The sequence below is a fragment of the Apteryx mantelli genome, chromosome 9 (assembly GCF_036417845.1).
Source record: "Apteryx mantelli isolate bAptMan1 chromosome 9, bAptMan1.hap1, whole genome shotgun sequence".
Classification (NCBI taxonomy): Eukaryota; Metazoa; Chordata; class Aves; order Apterygiformes; family Apterygidae; genus Apteryx; species Apteryx mantelli.
Window position 1 is genome coordinate 822900 of NC_089986.1, and position 21683 is coordinate 844582.

Below are 21683 nucleotides of genomic sequence, written 5' to 3' on the forward strand. Positions count from 1 at the left end.
TTTCTCCCCTCAGCTCTAGAGCAGGCAGAGTCCCCGCGGCAGCGAGTAAGTCTGTGTGTTAACAGGTATGAAAGGAGGAGTATTGCTCTGAGACTTAGGACTAGTGTTTGCTGCGTGCAATACAGGTGTTTTTCTGTGTTTTTGTAGAGTGCAGTTCTGAGGCACAAACACTTCCCTTTACTTTATCAATCAGGTAACCAGCCACAACAAGGAGTGAATCAGTACGGGCATCCTTCACACTTCTAAATCAAAAAGATGGAAACGAGACGTAGTGTTACGTTTGCACTGAAGAACAGAACATTCAAAATTCAATGCACTAGTTATTGCTAGAAAGCAAATTTTAATTTTATTATTTTAATAATTATTTTTTGTGCTGCAGTTGATGTGAATATGTAACAAGGTGGGTTTTTTGGGTTTGGGTTTTTTTTTTTTTTTTTTTTTTTTTGCATTTAACTAGATTAAAATGTATGGACTTGTGGGCCTATTCGAAGAATGTTGTTGCAGATTTTATGAATTTGGTGCTTTTTAGGTCCTGTTACTTTTAAAGAGGACAAAGAATGCTGGATTTATTTATTTGTGGGAAACATTTTTTTTTCTTTTTTCTTTTTTTTTTAAATGAACCGCACTGGACCAAACTACTGAATCGAAGGCACTTCCGATTTTGGCATAGAAGTTGATTTGTTCATTAAAATGTTCACCTCTTAATTTGATGGTAGAACAAGCATCAGTTTAAATTGTGTTTATTTGACTGTAATTTTCATATGCACTTTATAAAGTTCTTTGTTTAAAGTACCAATTTTCTCTTGCTCTCATTGTGGTAAGAAGGTGCTGAAGTGGGTTTCTTGCTTGTATTAGAATTTCTAAAAGTTTATATTAAAAGCCACAATGTAACATTAATAAACCTACTAGAAGTAGCAGTGTTTCATATTTGGTCTTTTTAATATAAATTTCATTGGCAATCAGTTTTGGGAGAGTAAAAACACAGTAACGAAGATTGAAGGGTCAAAATGCATTTTACTCTAACTTATTTAGGGCAATCTCCAAGTCCTGGTAAAGTCTAGCAGGAGCCTCTTCACTGACATGGAAACGAATCTCTGTCTCACGTGATGGGTTCGGTAAAAGATCTCAGACCAGATTTCAGAGTGAAAGTGGAAAAGCCACCAAATTCCATTCTGCCGTTTCTGTACTGCTGTAGCTGAGCCCTGTTGATAGTGAGGTTGCCCTAAATGAGTTATTCTTGTTATGTATGTTTACTACTATTTTTTATGGTAAGTATTTAAAATTCTGGGTTTGATTTTTGATTGGGTGTGTTTCAGTGGTACAATGCATTATGGATTATCAACTGAGTGCAAAAGCACAAGTAGATTATAAATCAAAATTTCTATAAGCAGTTGTTATTCTAACCTGTACAAGTATGTGGTCATTTCGCTCGTACTAGAGTTAAACAGAGTATATTTGTTACTGTTTTATGTAATTTAAGAGTTACTTTATATTTTTTTTTAATAAATTCATTTACATTTTGAATGTGGAACATGCAGGGCATTAAAAATATATATGTCGGAATATTGTTTCCCTGTTCCATATTAACTCAACTTGCTTGATTTACCATGCAGAGAGCAGCTTATACATGGTATTGTAATCGCATGTTCCGTGGGGAGAGGGGAAGCTTCTGCTGAGCAAGCTTCAGCGAACTGCGAGAGGTAGGACAGCTAGTTAATAAAATCCTCCCTACTGTACAGAAACTCAGGAATTTGTACAAATCCCACATTGCAAGACCAATGCAAGCAACCTTAGCAAAAGATGCTTTAACATCTTTGAACTACTTTGTATACTGAAGATAGCTGTAAAGCTCTTAATCTGCTCTAGACTAGAATCAGACTTTATCAAAACACAGAGGTCGCTTAGTCTATTATATTAACAACTGTCTGTTTCAAAATGTGAAAATGTCTGGTGAAAGTTGCTGGGTTTGGCCTTTTAAATGACTGCACAGCCTTAAACTAGACTGCTCAAAGCAAAGCAGATTGAGCATTAGTTTCTCTCCCGTTACAGCCATGCAACACAATGACTGAAGAAGGGCTGCATCATTTCACTGGGGCAAGGCTGCGACTTGCATATCCAGTTAACAGCATACATGTAAACTTACAAGTTGAAAATGTCAAATATTTATGATACTTTTCTCTCTCTACATGGAAGACTTAAATCTTAAAAGTGCCTGTTTACTGTACAGTCAGCTTCTGGTAGTCCCCAGTGACCTGACCAGTGAAAGTTAAAGCTGCAAGCGTCATGCAAACCTCCAGAAAATCCGGAGTGTTCTGCATAAATCCAGCTTCATCAGCAAGAATCAGGTCTGCACAGAAGCTCTAAAAATCTGTTTGCTTCATGCTTTTTTGAGTAGACCAGGAAGTTAAGTAGTTTACATAAATCATTTTTATATTTTTACAATCTTTGGAGTCATTCAAGCTGTAGGCTTTTATATTTGCCTTTTGTGATCACATTCAAGAAGACTTACTAACAGCTTAAATTCTTTAGATTTTGATTAGCTTTTAGAATAGATAAGATTTTCTTCACATAAAATCCTTTTTGTTCAGTTGTTTAAGTGGATTTACTTATCCTCTGGATCAAAACCCTTTACTGTTCTTAAAAATAATAGATAAAGCTATTACAGAGGTCAACCAGTAAAATTAATTTAACCTAGCCAATTTTTTGCTGCTACTTCATCTATACTGTGGAAGGAAGAAACAAGAACATAACTAACTGTATGCATTTGATGTCAGGAAATCATCAAACCAACATAAAAGCAATCCAAGCTGAGGGTACGACCTTAACAAACCAAACCAAACCCCAAGTTGATCGTAATATAGTTAAATGAGGCAAAATCTGCATTCAGCTCTTAGCACTCAAATGCTTTCTCATGAGTAAGAGTCTTATGTGCTACTCAGCCACTGGTGGGACACGTTAATGCAACAGCTTCAAGTTCTGTTGTTGTATTGCACTGAGGGCTTTTATTGCGAGCCCTTCTTACAAGCAATAGATCTTATTGTTTACCCCAAAATGACGTTACAGGACTTGTTTTCTTATTATTTTAAATTATGTAAAGTGCTGGAATTGCTCATGGTGCAGGGTGTGACTGCACTGTATGTATCCTCCTTATATCCAGTGGACTCTGTAATGGATAGAGACTGCTTTCCTCCAGGAGCCCCAGCTTCTGCTCTGCTGAGGTGTCCCAGTACAGCAGGCTGCCGGGAAGCTGGGACGGGCAGGAGCAACACAGCTTCTCCCGTGATATCCCTGTGCCCCAAACCTCTGCACTTAGGGGGAAAGGCTGCAGATATCTGACCCTTCTGTCCTAACGTTAATCTCTCTCTTAGGAAGAAAATAAGGAACTCTGAGTTTTACTTCCTGTCTTAATTGTTTAAAATTTATTTGACCAGTCTAATCCATGATTCATTAGTGTAAAATATGTAGCTAGACATTTCCTACTGTTATAAAGACACTTTTTCTGCATGTACAGAAGGCTGCTGCTTAGACCCACCTACTGAACTGAGTAAATTCATATGTGAGCTGATGCAATTATTTTCCAGTGTGAATTCTTTAAAAGCGGACCTTGTGACAATAGGAGAATTATACCAACCTAGACTGTTTCCACGTACAGTCTGTGTATTCTTTAATTTTTTTAAAGTGCTAAACAGAGCTGTCTCTTTGAAAAATGAGAACAAAATCATTTTGTATGTAGCCTTCCAAAGTTCTGCAAAAGACGCTCAGTGTGAAACAATGCTGTGTTATTAAAAATACTTCACTACTTCTTTCCCATGGAATATTTATTAAAAAAGTCTTACTAAATATTCAATGTATCAGGAACGTGATCTGCATCACAATAAAATCTGCTCTTTGGTTCTTAAATACTCTTGCATTACATGCTCCATGCTCATCATAGTCATACAAGGTGGACAATATTAAACTAACGTGAAAAAGTGTATCCTTCACTGAAGATCTCTAGGTACGTTTCTGGAAAATAATTGTATTTAATACTCACTGTTTGCTGGCAGAGCAAAAGTGCCTTAAGTTAGTTGTTATTTAAGTCCATTTAATCACTGAAATCGATGCTAGACCACAATGCTAAACCTTTTTTTCCCTAAGCCCCTGTTTCTTTCTTTTTTGCAAGGTCATTGCAGACTGAATACTGTAAATGTATTTAGGTTCACTTACATGCCTATGGCTGCCTTTGATTAAACTGAATCCAAAACCAAACTCAGTCCAGCTGTAGACTTTGTTAACGACCATTCATACTGCATTTCTTATTTCAAATGACTTGAATATACGTTACTGTGAAATCACTGCCAAGATGATTTCTAGCCGTGCACTTGTACATGCCAGAATCTGAAGGTTGGGGATTCTGGATGACTAATGTCCCTTGGGGATGAAGCAGTTCGCTTCCGGACGGTCGGCCTTGGTTACCTGTGGAGAGTATCGAGTGGTCAGGTAACTCCCACGTGATTTTGGGTTTTGGTATTCCCAGCGCTACGCAGTTGAGCTGCACTGCCGCGCCAGGCACTGTGCGTATGCTCTGTGGCGGCCGGTTTGTAATCCTTGGGGGATAGGCTACGATGAGTACAGGAACACTTACAGATGAATCTCCAGCGCTGTTATGAGCCTTACACACGTAATTTCCTCGGTCGTGAATGGTAGCTTCTCGTATAACTAAAGTACCGTTTTCAAGCAGTACGTATTTCCTGTTGATCTGAGGTCGATCTAGCACATAGCCGCTTGGTACAGTCCATGCTGTATTTGGCTTGGGGCTCCCCTCCGACAGACAGTGAAGCGACAGTGACTCCCCGCTAATGCCCTTCACCGGTCCTTTTGGATGAATGAGAATCCTGGGCTTCTGGCCAACTTCCAAGATGATCAGCTTTTCAATGTAGCCAACTTTATTCCTGGCAGCACAGCGGTACTTTCCTGCGTCATCTCTAGCAGTATCATAGATGGTAAGGGCACCGTTGCTTCCTGTAAGAAACTGAGCAGTCTTGATCCCACTGGAAAACCACGTGCCATTCGGCAACATCCAGATTATTTCAGGTGGAGGATTTCCGTCCACGGAACAATTCAATATGGTAGTTTTTCCAGGTTTTGCTATTACTTTTTCATTGAATGGATTTTTAAACATCGGTCGCCTTAGCATTTCTAATACCTCCAACTGCACCACCAACATACTCTCTCCCCCATCATTACGTGCCACACAGATAAAATCCGCTGTGTCAGAAGGCCTTAGGTTCCGAATTTCAAGTGTCCCGTTTTTGTGCACTGTAATCCTGCTCCCATAATACGGAGCTGTTAGGAAAATATTATCGGGCATGATCCACATAATCTGAGGGGGAGGTGTCCCTTCTGCCCTACATTCAATTTGCTTCTTTGAATGCCTCACTGCCGTCACTTTCATGATGGTTTTGTTTGTGTATAACCCATTTATGATAGGTGGTTTAGAAACAACATCCAGTTTATACAGTTTTGTATCATCCCCTCCGGGATTACGAGCGACACACATGTACTCCCCGGCATCTAACAGTTTGACTTGACTGACTGACAGAGAACCATTAACATGCAGGAGATACCTGTCTGTCGAAAAGGAGATCATGTCACTGGAAGGTAGTAACCAGAATATTTTTGGCTTGGGTTCTCCAACAACTTCACAATCTAATAGTGCCGTATCTCCAGCTTTCACTTTAACGTATGTCTTGTAGCTGTGCTTTATCTGAGGGGCAGTTGTTACGACCGTGATGTGTATCTTCATTTCATCTCTTCCCAGGGTGTTTTGAGCATAGCAGGTATAATCCCCTTCTTCTGTTATTCCAACTTTGTTCAAATACAGAGTGCCATTGTCAAAGAGGACGTATCTCCGAGACCTGCGTCCACTGTCATCTGCCTGCATCACGTTGTTGATCGTTGTGCCGTCTGGCAAACTCCAGGATATCTCTGGTGCAGGTGACCCAGAGGCCTTGCAGTCCACTTTGAAATCTTTTCCATATGGAACCAGTTTTTTAAAATACTGTTTCTGGTCAATCTTGGCTGGTTTCATTGTGATGCTGACTTTCATCAGTATCAGATCATCTCCAATTTTGTTTCTTGCAACACATAGATAGTCACCTGCATCCTTCTCAGTAACTGCCTCAATAACCAGGGATCCATTGGGAAATACATGGATTCGACTTCCCATTCTGTTGTGTGGGGAGGAAGAGGAAAAGTATCATTAGGAACCAAAATGCTAGAGAGGAATAATCAGCCTTCTAAATGATTCATAGTATTAGCTGAACTTGTTGAATATGGTGTGGAGTGTTTTACTAGATTTCCTAATTTAAACTTCTGTTTTGTCAGTTAAAAATATACTGTGATATACTGTATAAAATACATGGACTATTTTAAGCTATTTTTCAAAGGCACTATTTTGATATGTCTTCCTAGCCTTCCTTCCTTTACTGAAAAAAACCTCAGCCTTTCCCAAAACATTGGAAAATAAATGCTGGTATACAAGCCATCAGATTTGGGTGCTAGCAGTGGAAGAAAGACCTACGTGAAAGGATTAGATCTTTCAAGTCTCGCAAAATGCATACACAGAGATTTAAATGATATGCACAAGATTTCTTTATATCCTTACTAATGCATCTGTGCTTTATTGACTTCACCTCTCTCCCTGCCACTGCTCTATGTTTGACATGAGCCTGCAAGGCAACAGAGACTGAAAACAAAAACTGGGATCAGTGTGACATGCTGTTGTTTTTCCTGCTACAGTTTCAGCCAGAAGAGTGTTTGCATAGGAGCTATGGTGAGCTCATTATCGATACTGTTTGGGACACTTTTATCAGCCACTATGGCAGTAGTATTACAAAAGCGTACAGGATCTCATTGGAGCCAGATTCTGATCGTTCAGGGCCTCTCTGAAACTCATGCTTTTTGGATTGGTATAATTCTACTCACTTGCAGATTAAGGTAAAAGAGCAGAAGCAGGTTGAGGGAAAAATTCCTTTATCTTCCTCTGTTGTTTTACATTTTGAGGACTTAAGTTTAAACAACTGTGATAATTTGATGCTGACTGGCACAGCACAGTATGACACAAAAGTTCTCTCTGAAGAAGCTGTGTCCGCATTACCCACATATCCAGTGGATTATGGCCTGATGTAGTTGCCATTTTGCTGTTGATTTAGACGTGTGTGTGCTCACTGAACGCTACAGCGGTGCGCAAGCTGCACGACGCAGCTTCTGCCTTGCAGAAAATTCTTCTGTGAACAAATGAGCCTGTCTGTTTTTAGGTCCCTCGTCCTGCCAACCTCCGCTCCTCTCCCTCGCGCTTCTTACCGATGTCCCGCGCCCCGGGCGGCTGGCAGTAGTGCTGCGCATTGTCAGAAATGACCCTTAGCAGCCAAATGATTAATGGCACTGGCTGGGATCTACCTCCTCAATCCAGCTGCAAGCATTCACGAAGCTGGCAGGAACATCGTTATCGTGGACTCTTCCCATGCGAAGGTGACGTGTTCCTGGGGGACGGGCTGCGGGGGAGACCCTCAGCGTGGGGACTGGCAGTGACATTACAGCAGTCTCCTCCTGAATCCTGCTTTACAAATCTCTCGCAAATAGCTTCTCTTATCTTCCGTAGTCTCTAACCTACAGCTTCCAGTGCTATATGGGCAGTCTTTTTCACAATGGAGAAGCTGTTATTTAATATTAAAACCCTTCATTTCCATAAATCTTAATGGTTAATTGTTACAGATTTAAATATACTCATGTTGCCAACTACAGGACTTAGAACCATCTGTCTCTGTTAAAATGAAAGCTCTAGCACTACAGTCACAATCTACAGTTTTCCTAGTTTAGATTAGTTTGTTTCAACAAATAAGGAATAATTATTGTGCACCAGATTCATGGTCGAAATGTACTGAATGTTGCTGTATTTGCGGTCATCAATCACACTGAATTAGCTTAAATTGTTTTAGAAGTTGTGGTACAAAAAGTCTTAGCGCTGTTCAGAAGTGCTCTACTAAATCCTCTGTATTAATGTCAGTATTTATTAAAGTGTAAATTGTGTTCTAGCATGAATTAAAAATTTGTCCTAAGTCACAACAGAATAAAATGACCAAAATTCAACCATTGCATAATTAACATAAGCTTCATTAGTTCAAATAAGAGTTACACCCATTTTGGTAAGACCTCACCCACTAATGACATAAGTTATGTGGTCTATTATTAGAAATACAATAATAATCCATCATTATGGATGCTTCACTACTGTTAAAAGTTTAACAGTGAGCTTAATTCACAATGTTTCAGTGATGTAATTCTCTCTCATCTGAGCACTGGAGAAGACCGTGCTTGAACTTTCAAAGGGGTGGAAGAAAGAAAGAAGAAAAAAAGGCTCCTACCTGTGCCACTGGTCAACAACCGCCTTGGAAGGTAACCTCCAGATTATCCTGGGCTTTGGCTCCCCAGTAGCCGTACAGTTCAGAAGCAACTTGTCCCCAAAATTCAACTGAGTCATTTTTTGAGAGGCGTTAGCTATTTTTGGAAGCGTGTCTCTCTGTTCCACCACGAGACGTACCACCCTCCTCTCCGAGCCGGTGGAGCTTGTGGCTATGCACTCGTAATTCCCACTGTCGGGAGGAGCGATGTTTCTCACGTGGAGGGTTCCATTGGAAAACAGGAAGAATTTCCCATTCACAAACTGCAAAGGTTTCACTGCTGTCCCATCAAAGAGGACCCAGTGAATGCTGGGATGAGGGTTTCCTTTTGCAGTGCAAGGGAGTTTCAGGTTTTCCCCCATTATCCCTTCAATATGTTGTCTCCTTTCTTCCAGAATAACGGGAGGTGCTGCAATGACTTGCAGTTTTACGACCAGCGTATCGGTGCCGGCTGGGTTATTAGCCACGCATGTGTAAAGGCCCCTGTCGTAAACAGTAGCTTCCCTGATAATTAAAGTGCCATCCGGTTGCACAGAAACTCTTTTATTTCCTGTGGAAGAGCCTGAGACGTATGTTTTATTTGCCAGAATCCACGAAAAGGTGGGAGCAGGCCTACCCTCAGCTTTGCATGTCACTGCCACAGGCTCTCCGGAATGGGCGGTGATGACCCGGGATCTCCCCTCTGCGATCCGCGGCGGATAAGCCACCACGGACAAAGTGACCAGGAGCTGTGCCGAGCCGTGCCGGTTGGCTGCGACGCACAGGTACTGTCCGCCGTCCTGGATGCTCACCTCCGCGATGGAGAGGGTGCCATTGGCGAAGACTTCAAACCTCCGGTCATGCGTGCTTTTTGATGCATCAGGCTCTAATGAAGCAAGGGGGAGCAACATTATAGCATGTGAAAACACCTCTGTTCTGCTGCTTCTTCATTCAGGAGCTGAATATGCTTTCCTTATCCTAGCCTGTTTTGCTCCAATAACCAAGACGGCAGTGATGATAGAAAAGAGAGAGATAATAATGTTTTACATACACAGTGAAAAAAGCTTTAAACTAAAATAAAATCCAGTTCCTCAGTAGAGGCAAAATTTGGATAAAACAGAATAGACTTTGCATATTCAAAAATATTTTAGCATAGTTTGTAATTTGATTTGATGGTTTCTTACACATTTTTTTCCCCCACTTGTCTCACTATTCTGAAATGGCAGGTAACAAAATAAATATTGAAATTTTCTCACAGTAAACACAGAGTTATTGTTAAATATAGATTAATTTATCCTCACATTTCCCTAAGGAGCTGTTTCATAATTGGTATTAAGACACTCCAGACAGTGTGCTGGGATATCACTGTTTTTCACTATTTCCAGGTTTGTTTTATCACTGATGCTTCACAGCAGTCCTAAATGAAGCAATGCCTCAGTTTGGTGCACACACCATCTGCCAAATTACAAAACTATAATAATAAATTTTAAAGAAGGCTTATTGAGCTTACCTGATGATATCTTGGTCCATTGTATTGTTGGAAGGGGGTTACCAGTAGCTTCACAAGGAATGAAAGCATCTGAATTAGCTAGCACAGTAAAAGCAGCTAATTTTCCACCGATTATTCTGGGCTTTTCAAAATGCCTTCTGTAGAGGGAGTCCAAGGTTATAGGATTGTTGGTGGTAGTTTCTTGATCTGGTCTGTTTTCAGACCAGCCTTTGACAGAACTGTCCTTGTCCCTTCCCCACGCAGGAGCATATGGAGTAGGGCTCTGTGACGACTTTAACATGGTCAGTGTATTGACGGTTAGTGTTTTGCCTCTTTCTGTAACTTTAGTAGACGGCTTATGCCAGAACTTCTTTTCCCACCATGGAGGCGAATTGGTTCTCGCGATGGCTGCGGGTGGCGTGCCTGCTGCCAGGGTCGGCAGCGGGGTGGGAGGCTGAGTGCGGGGAGAAACGATGTGTGTGGGTGCAGCAGGCGTTCTGGTGCTTAGCTCAGTTCCTCCTGGGGACACGGACTGTGCAACGCGCTCTTCCATTTCGGGGTGTGATTTTTTGCCTGCCACTGTGGTGGCTTTGCTTTGCTGAGCAGGTTCTGATCTAGCTGTTCCAAACACCGTGGCAGGTCGCACGCTTGTGGCAGGGAAAGGCTTGGAAAACAGTGGTGTGGTCTGGATTGCAGCAGTGGGGTTCGGAGCAAAATGACCATCGGGTGGAAACTGAATTGACGGGGTGCTCTTCCGTGGGATAGGTGTTGCTGAGGTCCGCCTGTTTGTTGTAGGCACGCGATGAGGTACGTCTGTTGCACCAGGAAGGGAAAGTGCTGTCGTTTCCGTAACTGAGATTGTGCTTATGTGCTCAGAGAGAGATTTTGTGGTCATAAGACTTGTAGGCATGGTTAGTGATTTAACGGTTGTCACAACAGGTATAGCTGTATTCACTGATGAAATCACTGTAGTGCTGCTGCCTGCAGTCGTGCTTTGTGAAGTAGGTGTTTTATGGGGCCTCTTCCTCCTCTGACCTCTCTTTCTTCCCACTCTGAGTATTCTACTTTTAGTGATTTTGGTGTCAGTTTGAGGAGTAATAATAGATATAATTGTCGGCTTCAAACTTGTTGCATCCGTTTCTTTGGTTGCAGTAGTTGCATGATTAGAGTAAGAACGCAGTTCTGCAGTGGGAGAATGTTTTTCTGACGTACCATTGTCATGATGAATGTGTGTGTTTAGAGACAAGAAACCAGCAGTGTGATTCTCCTCACTTGAAATAGGCGTGAAGTGCAAAGGAGAAACTTCGGCCATAGGTAACGCTGCTGTAGTTTTAGGATGTGTGGTTGATACCTCTGATGATGGAAACATCTCTGTGTGCTTTTTGGGCAGCTTCTTCAATGCCTCCTTTTCTGTGTCATTCCCAAAGACACGTTCCCAAGTAATTTTTCCTATTTGGGAATTTTTTGATGAGGTTCTAGACTTAACATTGGGTGAGACAGGTTCAAAAGTAGATGATATCTTAGTGCTTACAGTATGTGTAATTTCTGTAGCAACACAAGGTGTGTGGATTGCCGTTGTTGGTAGTCTGATACTAACAGGTTGGACTCTATCAGTATTTGTTTGAAATGAAGCACTGGTCTCAGGATCATCTTGTGTGCCTTCTGTGATGAAAGGCATGATTGTAGAAGTAGCTTTTTGTCTTGCAGTAGGTTCATTTTTCTCTTCCATGAGGAATGCTGTGTTTTCATGAATACCTGTTGGGTGCTCTAATGGCGTGTTTGTGGTAAAGGGGGGGGACAGAGGTGTTTCTGGGCTAAATGGGTTGAGGGAACTGCCTGAATTATTTAAGGTGAGTGAATTTGAGATATATTTTGTAATTGGTTGGACACCTGGAATCATATCTGCTCTTCCTCTGATAGAGCCTGGTCTCCCCAAATTGTATGTGTGCTCCTTCATACTTGGAATTCGGTCTGGTCTGACAATTCGTCTCCTACCAGAAATTTTCCTTCGTCTTCCATATTGCTTCTGGGCCTGGGGTGTATGAGTTGTAACATCTCTAATAAGCTGAATTTGCTGATGTATAATGTTAGTTGAGCCCAATGGTAGCTTAGGAGTTACTGCTTTCTGAGTACTATGAAAATAAACGTGACCTAACTCATTACTTGGTTCACTGACTGTCACTACAGATACCTGATGATCTGTTTTGGTTGAAGTCTTATCAATAGACTCGGTAAAAACACGTAGCTTTTCTGCTGGTTTTTGGGGAGTTACGTGCTTGCTGGTGTCAGTAACACTTGTCATGGGTGTCAAAGATACAAATTTTAAATATTGGCTATTATTTTCCTCAGAAGATACCAATCTGTGCCCAGCATTGAAGACCACAGATGTTCTACTTGCTCCTTTTGATACAGTTGATTGTTCTATACCATTTGTTGATATTTGACTTAAATCAGATCTTTCCTGTGATTTAGGGTTTGTGATTTTAGGTTTTAGATATGTTTGTGGCCTTCTGGTGCCAGGTGAGACAGACTGTGAAAATGGAGAAGCTAGCGGAGTTACTGCCTCTGTAACCAAGACGGAAGTTTTCCTAGCGAGAGTGTTACTTGTGGTGATCGCAAGTTCTGCAGTTGTCATGTTTTCCATTACTTTTCCCAGAGGAGATACAGCGGGTGTCTTAGTTGCCAGTATCACAGATTCTAGTTCTGGAGATGTGGGATCACCGGATGTTTCTTCTTCATCCTCAGGTACTTTTGAGGACTTATGGACTTGAACAGGTGGGTTTGTTGCAACTGTTCCTTGTTTTTGTATCAGTGTTGAGTTCCTCTTTGTTTTTTCCAAAAAGGCTGCCCAGCGCTGTGGATCGACTCTCCTGGCTGAGGAAACAAACTGTCTTCTGCGTCCTCTAAACCTCCTGCTTATTTTGTCCCTGTGGCGCCAGGTAGTCATTTGTCCATAGCCGTTCCTTTTGTCTGCACTCTGTATGGTCTGCTTGCTAGGTGCTGAGGTAGCAGGTGCCTGATTAGCTGTCAGGGTGGCCAGAGAAGCTAAAGAATTTTTAGGTCTTGTAACAGAGGCAAGCATTACATTGCCAGAGCCCTCTTCCACTTCCCGTTCTCCCACAGCTACATGCTTTTTCTGTGGAGTGGTTTCATCCATTTTAACTAGCACTTGAAATACCAAAAGATCAACGCCATACTGGTTGGCTGCAACACATCTAAAGTAGCCACTGTCTTGCTCTGTCACCCTTTGAATTTTCAAGGTACCGTTTTCAAAAATATGTTTGTTTCTTACAGAATGATGAAGAATCACACGCTCAGGTAACACCCAACTAATGGAAGCATCTGGAACAGCAGTGGATGGACAAGGAAGGTAGAGTACGCTACCAATAAATGTAGAAAGTTGAGCTCCATTTACATGATTGTGTTCCACATAAGGATCAACCACAGTAATTCTAAATGTGAGAGTATCTGCATCATCATAATTTGTTCCTATGCAATGATAAAGTCCAGTATCAAAAGTATCAGCTGTCCGTAACGTAAATGTTCCAGTTTTAACTACTATGATTCTTCCGTCTTCACTGATGTAAGGGGCTCTAACTTTGCTCCCATCAGCCAATATCCACTCTATTGCAGGAGTCGGTTCTCCAATTGCTTGGCAATCTAGCTCCACTGTCCCCCCAACTAAAACAGTGTGTTGGGTTTGTGTTTTGTTGTCCCTGGAGATGATTGTCCAGTTATTTCTCACCTGTTTTTTGTCAGAACTGGGCAAAATAATCTGAGCATCAGTAAAGTATTGGATGTGCAGTGTGTTAAGTGTGGTTGTTGTCCTGTCTAGCTGTAATGCCACTTTGTTTTGCATTAACCAAGATGGTTCAGCTCTCAGTTTGGTTTCTATATTGGTAAAAAGTTCATTCTTTTCAGAGTAGATCTGTTTGTATTTGTAACTAATAAAAGGCATTTTAGTTGGTAGGATATTCCTTTCTAGTTCGAGGGGAGAATTACTGTACAGGGCCAATATGCTCCATAGCTGCTGAATATTTTCATAATCAATGCCACACACAAGAAATGCTGAGAATGATACTTTGAGTACTGTATTGTTGCCATCTTTGCCAAATGAGATGGGAGACATTTCTTTAGGTTTTTGGATGTTGCAAACCAAGTTACCTTGAGTTCCTGCTTGATCAGTCATGTTCAAAACCATGGATCCTATAGGAGCTATAAAGTCCTTGGGAGAAATGGAACTGAAATCCCCATCATCTGGCACTGTGATGTTTTTCAGTTTCAGGGAGTGATGTATGGCTGGCTTAGTGCAGGTTAAGGATGCAGGTGGAATATCCACTAAGTTTTTCCCTTTACAGTTTTTGGGGTTAGCACAAGCTGGGCATTGCTGAGCATCAGAAGAGCTTCTGTCTTTTTTGCACTTTATAACATCTAAAGGGAGGAAAAATGTAGTAAGTTTTTGTGATACAGTTTTTCATATGAAAACAGCTATATAGTTACCAACAAGTTTTTTCTTGAATAAAGTATTTACAAAGTTTATCCTAAAGTGGTCACCAACTTTTTAAAAGTTTCATTAGTGAAGACTCAAGCACAATGACTATTGCTATCACAGCACAGTACAGTGTTCTTCTTTGACAACTTTAGTGGTTTTACACAGTGCAAGGAAGGCTCTGTTGTACATGGGCATAGCTTTGTCTTGAGAGATACAGGCTATAGCAGGAGTTCAGGGGTAACACTAGACTATTGTGCACAACCTCTGCTCAGGGCAGTAGCAAAGAAAGTTCTCGAGTTCTTCATTTCTTTTTCAAAGCATCAAGTACCATGTGGCTTTCACTCCTGCCAGCTATGTAAAAATTAACTTCCTTATGTGAATGAAGGAACAAAAAAGGGAAAAACAAGGTTGTGGAACGTTGTATGTTCTGCACAACATATAATGATGCAAAACTGCAAATAAGCCAGCTCTGGAATCAAGACACAGCTATCTGAACAGAATGACTCTGTGCTAAGGAGTGTGGCCAATGAGCCTATTCTCTTTTATTTGTAAGACAATCCTTCCCTCCAATCTCACTCATCCTTTCCAAAAATTAATCCACCAGATGTCTTTCAGTTCTTTGATAATATCTACTGATTTGAAGTTTTTATGAAAACAATATCAGAAGCATATATGAAGAAAGCAGCTTATTTTTTGTGAAGTGGTGTTCCTCAGACTGCAGCTCCAAGACAAATTATACTGCAATAATATATTCAAACTAGAAAATAAGTTGTTCCAGAAATCAAATTGTCAGCTGTGGAGAAAATAACACATGATGTATCCTTCCATCATCTCACACACATACATGTGTTATTTTCTCCACAGCTGACAAGAGAATGAAGTGAGCCAAAATAACTGCATTCTATTTCCAGAAAAATGCAGATAGTCCAGCTAGCTGTGTGTGAGCTGGTATGTATGGCTATTTGGAACTGTGCAGTGAAATACAGAAAAAACATTGGCTTGGCTTTTAGAAGCGGTGTAGGCCATTTACAGAAAACAAATAGATGCACTCCCCTAGTGCACAGAAACTTTGGGCTGGCCAAAGAAAAAGGTTCATTAGGGAAAGCTGCTGCACTTGAAAATGGATTAAGACCACTAGATTCATTAAATCCAGGAAACTGAATGTTATTCATTTGTTTGTCTTGATTACATACACATACACTAATCCTGTTAACCAACAATCCTGGAAAAGACAGATATAAGAGTTTAAAGGAATAAATTTTTCTTGAATGTGCATTGCACATTATGAGTAACAGAAGGATAAGGAATAACTATGAGTAACAGAAGGAGAAGGAATAACATTTTGAGCAGAGTAAAAAAAGAAATCAGAAAAGTGCAACAGAAAATGTCACAAATCATGCAGGTTTGCAGTAATGATCTGCTATCCATAAGTCAATAATTGACAGGCTATAAAGAGTGAGATGTTTCTTCTTATGCTTCACACATGGTACTTTAATTTTAATTTGCAGTGGTTTTCAAGTGATAATGTACATGTGATGAATCAAAGAACAGACAAAAGAACTCAAGAAGAACAAAGAACTCAGACTGATATGAAGGTGGTGTGAATAGGTCACTAATCAACACAAAGACAATTAGAAATAAATCAGATGTAGTTGTGTTTCCATTCTTGTCTGGGAGCAAAAGGACAATTACCCTTATCATAAAGTATAAGATACTATAACATGATTAAGAAGCATAAACAAAGTCTTCAGCTCACCTGGTCTCTCTTTTGCCCATTCTGCAAACCACTGTAGATTGCAATCACAGGACCAAGGGTTTCCATGAAGGTAAATGCTCTCTAGCTCAGACATGTGGGAAAACATTTCTTGCGGCAGTGAAGTCAACAAATTGTCAGACAAATATATGTGCTTTATGGAGGATATTTTAAATATTTCAATATAGCGCAAGGTGACAAAAGTATCAGGATGAAGCTGCTTAAGTAAATTTCCTTCCAAATGGACCAACCTCAGTGATGTGAGTCCATAGAAAACATTGGGATTTACAAATTCAATTCTATTGTGGTCCATATGCAACCGTACCAAGCTCTTCAGACCATAAAAAATATCCTGCTGAAGTACTCTGACCTTGTTATAACTCATTTTTAAGACCTGTTGATGGAAAAAGTAACAAGTGTATAATATTAAGCCATGTTATATTGTTATAAGACTCTTAACAAATTCTCTTTGATGGTTACTCCATGAAGTGAAAGTACTTTGACAGAGCAGTAACGGGAGTGATTGCATTTAAAAATAATTCCTGCTACTAGGATTTTTTTCCAGTGTTAGTTGCATGTGGCTACAAGGATACTTTCTTGTTCCAACTATCCATCAAGGTGATACTTGTGCAGTCACATTTACAAAATGCAATAGTTGAAAGAAAGGGGAGGGGGGTGGAAAAGCCCCCCCAAAACAATGCTTGCTCAGTTTAGTCATTCAAAATAATCCCAATTAAACCACATTTGTGAAAAGGGTAAGCCATAAACTTTGTCCATAAACTATGTTGTGTGTTTTTGTTCCAGACAACATTACAACTATAAAAAGGCACAAGAGAGTCTATTTTGATGTTTAACCAATAGAACTGTTAAGTTGTTCCCAGTTTAAGGATTTCTATCATATGAGATGGTGTACTTGCCAAACCTCAACTCACAGCTGCCATTTTGTTGTTGACAGGTTAAAAGTCAACTGCATAACTATAAGATGAACAAGTCTTGTATATTGCTGAAATACAAAATATGGTACCTGAGACACCCTTTTGGTTGTTACTTTTCCTGTTAGACTAATATTGCTACAATTGTGAATTCTGTATTTTGAAAATTAGTGAGGAAAAAAAAAGTACAAAACTCCAATAATGTGCAAGTTCATTTTATTTGCCAAATTTAAATCCACTAAAACTATTTATAATTTTGTGTTACCATCTTTCTTGTTGATAAGCAAGGGAAAGTTTATAGGAATGGGGATGTACGTTTTTATTAAGCCAGTTGCGAGGAGTTAACAAGCAAGCTTTCAGGCACAGAACTGGCCTTCATGAGGTTAGGGAAACCTGAAGATGGATTTGTTTGCTCAAAAGCTTTTCTGTTTCTGTCTCTCTCCCCCCTCTTCCTAATCCTCTAAAACCAGCACTCGATTTGATACCATGTTTCTGCCCAATCAGTTCAGGTCCCTCTGATGTTGTTAGATTGCCACAGCTACAACATTATTACCTCTCCATCGTAACTAATAACAGCTCTAGATTTAAATTTAACTGGAGAATAAGTGTTACCTGTACATGGAATTGGTTGAGAAAGCTTGTACCTAAATAATCACTTCTTTGTGTATGAATATCTACATGGCACAGAGAAATACTGAGATAGCTCCAGAATGCCTGTATGACACAGTGCATGTTTACTATTTTTTTTTACAATATATGTAAATATAGGTAATATTTCAGAAATAGGTAATATTTCAAAGAACAAGCCATGCATCAAATACTACATTTTAGAAGTCCACAAATATATAATAAATTATAAAATCAAGGAATTGTAGTCTTTTTAAAGCATTAAAATGTTTGTATGTGATCAGTTTCTATTCAGGAGGAAGCTGTTTTGATGAAGGATGGAAAGGGAAAGTACTATGGAATATATTGTGCTGAAGTGAAAAGGAAATCTGAATGGAATAAAATCCTCTTAAAAAAATTTTTTTTTACCTTGACAAATTAACTAAAGACAAGTTTCCTACCACAGATGTAGCACTTGGAGCTTTGCAGACTTTCTCTGCCATGTGAAAGGGAGTCTCAACTATAGTTGCCAGCTAAATATTGTTGAGAGATATCTACCAATGTGTTCATCACGCTCATTAAACTGTATCTGAATGTCTACTTGGGAAGGAAAGACATTTTGCATTAGGATACTTACTGGATTGTGAAGGCCCTTATCTTTCACATGGGTTCAATTAGAAACAGGATACCAAAATGCTAGAGACCATTGATCTACTTCTGTGTCAGATACTGACAGATTTTTTTTAAAGTCGTAACAAAAACTAAGATTAGGTCATCATTTAGTTCTTACCTGTAATGAATGTAAATCACTGAATACTTTATCAGGGATTGCATTTATCTCATTGCTGTGCAGCATCAGTAACTCCAGTTTCTCCAGGCCAGAGAAATCTGTTTCAGTCAGTTTAAGCAAGCTGTTGTAACTGTAACAAACATTTCATCCCAGATTTGGGTTTAGTCAGTAAGCTAATGTTCAAAAGTTTAAAAACAACAACCGAGCAAAAGAAGGCCTTTTTGCAAATGCATGAAGTAGACAGCACTTCTGATTTATTAAGATGAAATTTTAAGTCATTCCTTCATGTTAGCACAAAATTTGGTAACTTGTCAAGAGCAGCTTCCTGAACACTGTATTCAAAGTGGATGGGGGAGCTATCTGCAAAAAATATGCAGACAAAAATGCCAGTTTGGGACTCCAGTGTAGAAGGGAAAGGAGTTTCTGTAATGATAGAGGTCTACCATGCACTGATTCCTCCTTGAGTACAGGCTTTCCCAACACTGCAGTGTCACGAGAGGACCTTACACAAGAGAGACCCTCCTCTGCTGTCTGCTGAGAACTGGCTGAAGCGAGTGGCACTGGGATGTGGCATTTCCCTGCCGGGGCCCAGGGTGGCCGTGGCTGTGCCTAGGCTGTGGGGCAAGTGGGTCTGCAGGGTCCTGCAGCCCTGTCCCCTCATCCTGCTGCCTGGAGACTTGGCTGGACTCCACTGTCTGCCCGTTTCAGCTGCACATCTTGAGTTTTATTTCCACTCTACAGATCTTCAGCAGTGCGCACTACTTCCTAGTGTAGAGACAGCCTCAACCTCCGCTGACTTCAGTGAGTACGCATGAAGTCTTGACAGTCCAGGCTGGATTTAAACAGGGAGCCAAAGTAAACCACTGAGATGTTCTTGAGTGAGAGCTGTACTGCTGCAGGAGGTTTGACCTTAGGTCACGTCTGAATCTAGCTAGCGTATTGACAGAGGCGACGCTGAGATCACAGAATGAGTGTGTGCTGTGCAAGCCTCCCAGCACCAAGACCTCCTCTGTGAAGCCTTTGACACCAGGGCTACTGACATGCTTACGCAACTCGCTAGCTAACTCAGGGCTGCTTCTTGTGCTGCAGTCACACCTCCTGTGCACGGTGGTGATAAGCTGGCTTCATTAACCAGGCAGATGGCCTTTCAATGGTACTAATTAATGTATTTCAAACGTAAGTCCCATACCCAGGTAACCCACAGTCCTCTCAAAGTACTGGTACTTAGTACTAGCTCTTCATATACTGTGCTTCTGGACAACGTTAACAAAATCAGAGGTGAAAGGAAGGAAAGGGCAGACAGGAGTAAGGAACGGAGACCAGAATGTGTTGGTCAGGGGCAGAAGGCTGAGGAAGGGGAAGACTTTAATATAAACTTCCTTTTATATTTTCTGTATACACATATGGACAATTCAAAGACTATGTGTATCAAAAGATGGTACATGGATCAGTCCCATATTGCTGATTGGTCTTGTCATTTGGTTGCATGACAGAGGATATTTGCAAGAAACCACAGTAACGGGCCAGCCAAGCCTGGGTACAATCTATTCTCTGTTTCTTTTTGACCACTTATAAAACAGACTCATGTTTGAGACTGAAGTATTCAGACAAGTGTTATTTCCCATAAACTTGATAGATAAAAACATGGATATTTAGCATTATGTGACATTCTATATAATTTATTTGCCTAAGAAGTATCTGGCAGCTCTAAAGATTTTAACACACCTACTAAATTTCCAGCCTGCTGTCTGAGCTCTAAACCATCTTTTCCCAGTAAGAATTCTCTCTATTTCAGATCCCTTTTGAATACTGTTACAGATGCAAGATGTTCAGCTAATACAACAGAATAAGTCTAAGTTCAAAACTTTCTGAAATTCTTGCATCCCCCAAACTTCCAGTCAGTGTCGGAGGGCTTCAGGTTTTGCTAGCTATCACTGCAACCAGTTCTGAATACTGCAAAGCATTAAACTCACATTTCTCTCTTGCATTGATTGATTTTTAGCTCTAAATCTGGAAACTCTAATTATAGTTTTGAAAAGCATTGACAGGTAACTATGCAGAATATTTAAAATCTTGATGTTAAACATACCCCAAGTTGATGCGCTCCACATTTGGAGGGATGTGCGGTGGGATGGCGGTGAAGTACCGGAACGTACAATGTACTTCAGTGGGGACGTAGCAGGCGCAGAGCCTGGGACAGGCGCTGCTGCCGGGGAGAGCAGCCAGGCAGAAACTGAAGAGAAGCTCCAGCCACCAGCATTTGTCTCTGCGTATTGCTTTCATCCTGCAGGAAAACAATAAAATATAATCCTTTGCAAGAAATATGAACAAACAATCCTGTAAGGAAAACAAAACGCACAAGCATTCGTAGCAGCACGCATGCTGAGTTGCTTAGTTTTAACCTGTAAGCACAATAGGAAAGTCTGTCATTTTAGAAAAGAAAACCCACAAAAAGCCAGAACTCTTGTTTTTTCCTCAGTTTTGGATCTGTGTAATTCTTTAAAATGACAAGATTTTTAGATAAGCAGCCTAACCCTCTTAAAGAAATGTGCCTGATGAATTCTTGCTCGCAGGTAAAGTTTTAATTTTTCGAAGGGAGAAAAAAGAAGCTTGAAACTCCAGTGCTTGGCTGCCGTTACAGCTACACGATTCGGGTTATTTAGCGTGTTTATAAATCTGCTTGTAATTTATCCCCACGCAGGCACACGTCAGCTCCTCTCTTGCCAGCGCTTATTCCCACCCGAATTAACTGACTCCCGAGCCCCAGGGAGGGCAGAAGTCGGGGTGGGAGGGCAGGGCGGGGGGCCGGAGGGGGGGGCGCAGGTGCTGCTCCGCCCCTTCCCGTGCCGGTGCGGGGGGGGCCCGGGGGGTCCGGGGTGTCCGGCCCGGCCCTGCCCGGTACCTGCGCTGGCTCCGGCGGCGGCGGCGGGGGGGCCGGAGCCGCGTCCCCGTCCCGTCGCGGCCCAGCCCAGCCCGGCCCCGGCCCCGGCCCCGGCCCCGGCCCCGGCCTCGGCCCCGGCCCCGCCGCGGCTCCTCCCCCGGCGGCCGGGCGAGGCGGCCCCGCCGCTACCTTGCTGCCTGGCGGCTGCATCTGAACGGGCGCTTCCGCGCCCAGCGCTGGCCTCGTGCACAGGCACCCTCCGTTTATCCCGCTAAGGCCATTTCTTCTGAGCCCGCTTCTTCTCCGTTCTGTAGGTCCTC

At 41.4% G+C, this 21683-nt stretch overlaps 2 protein-coding genes across 2 annotated transcripts in view; one reads left to right on the forward strand and one right to left on the reverse strand.

Annotated features, from left to right (window-relative positions):
* Nucleotides 1-2058, forward strand: part of MED12L (mediator complex subunit 12L) — a 165180-nt gene extending 163122 nt beyond the window's left edge. Inside the window, exon 44 of the mRNA XM_067301536.1 lies at nucleotides 194-2058. Within this exon, the coding sequence (XP_067157637.1) occupies nucleotides 194-246 (53 nt within the window). The 3' untranslated portion in view covers nucleotides 247-2058. The remainder of the gene's footprint in view (nucleotides 1-193) is intronic.
* A 1346-nt stretch (nucleotides 2059-3404) lies between these two features.
* IGSF10 (immunoglobulin superfamily member 10) lies at nucleotides 3405-21421 on the reverse strand. The gene is made up of 8 exons (XM_067301537.1): nucleotides 21385-21421; nucleotides 20572-20766; nucleotides 18483-18612; nucleotides 16158-16548; nucleotides 12514-14340; nucleotides 9931-12474; nucleotides 8406-9306; nucleotides 3405-6209 (listed from the first exon to the last, which is right to left on the reverse strand). Exons 2-8 carry the CDS (start codon nucleotides 20763-20765, stop codon nucleotides 4301-4303), a joined length of 7896 nt encoding a protein of 2631 aa, XP_067157638.1. The 5' UTR covers nucleotide 20766; nucleotides 21385-21421; the 3' UTR covers nucleotides 3405-4300.
* Between the last annotated feature and the right edge of the window lie 262 nt (nucleotides 21422-21683).

Bases quoted from the DNA above. Each gene is read 5' to 3' on its own strand.
- IGSF10 (XM_067301537.1), bottom strand. From the start codon at position 20,765: ATGAAAGCAATACGCAGAGACAAATGCTGGTGGCTGGAGCTTCTCTTC. The intron at 12,475-12,513 runs GTAACACTCTCG...TCTTGGTTACAG, and splicing joins AGAACTTGCGATCACCACAA to AGGCAGTAACTCCGCTAGCT. The intron at 9,307-9,930 runs GTAAGCTCAATA...TTGCTTCATTAG, and splicing joins ATGGACCAAGATATCATCAG to AGCCTGATGCATCAAAAAGC.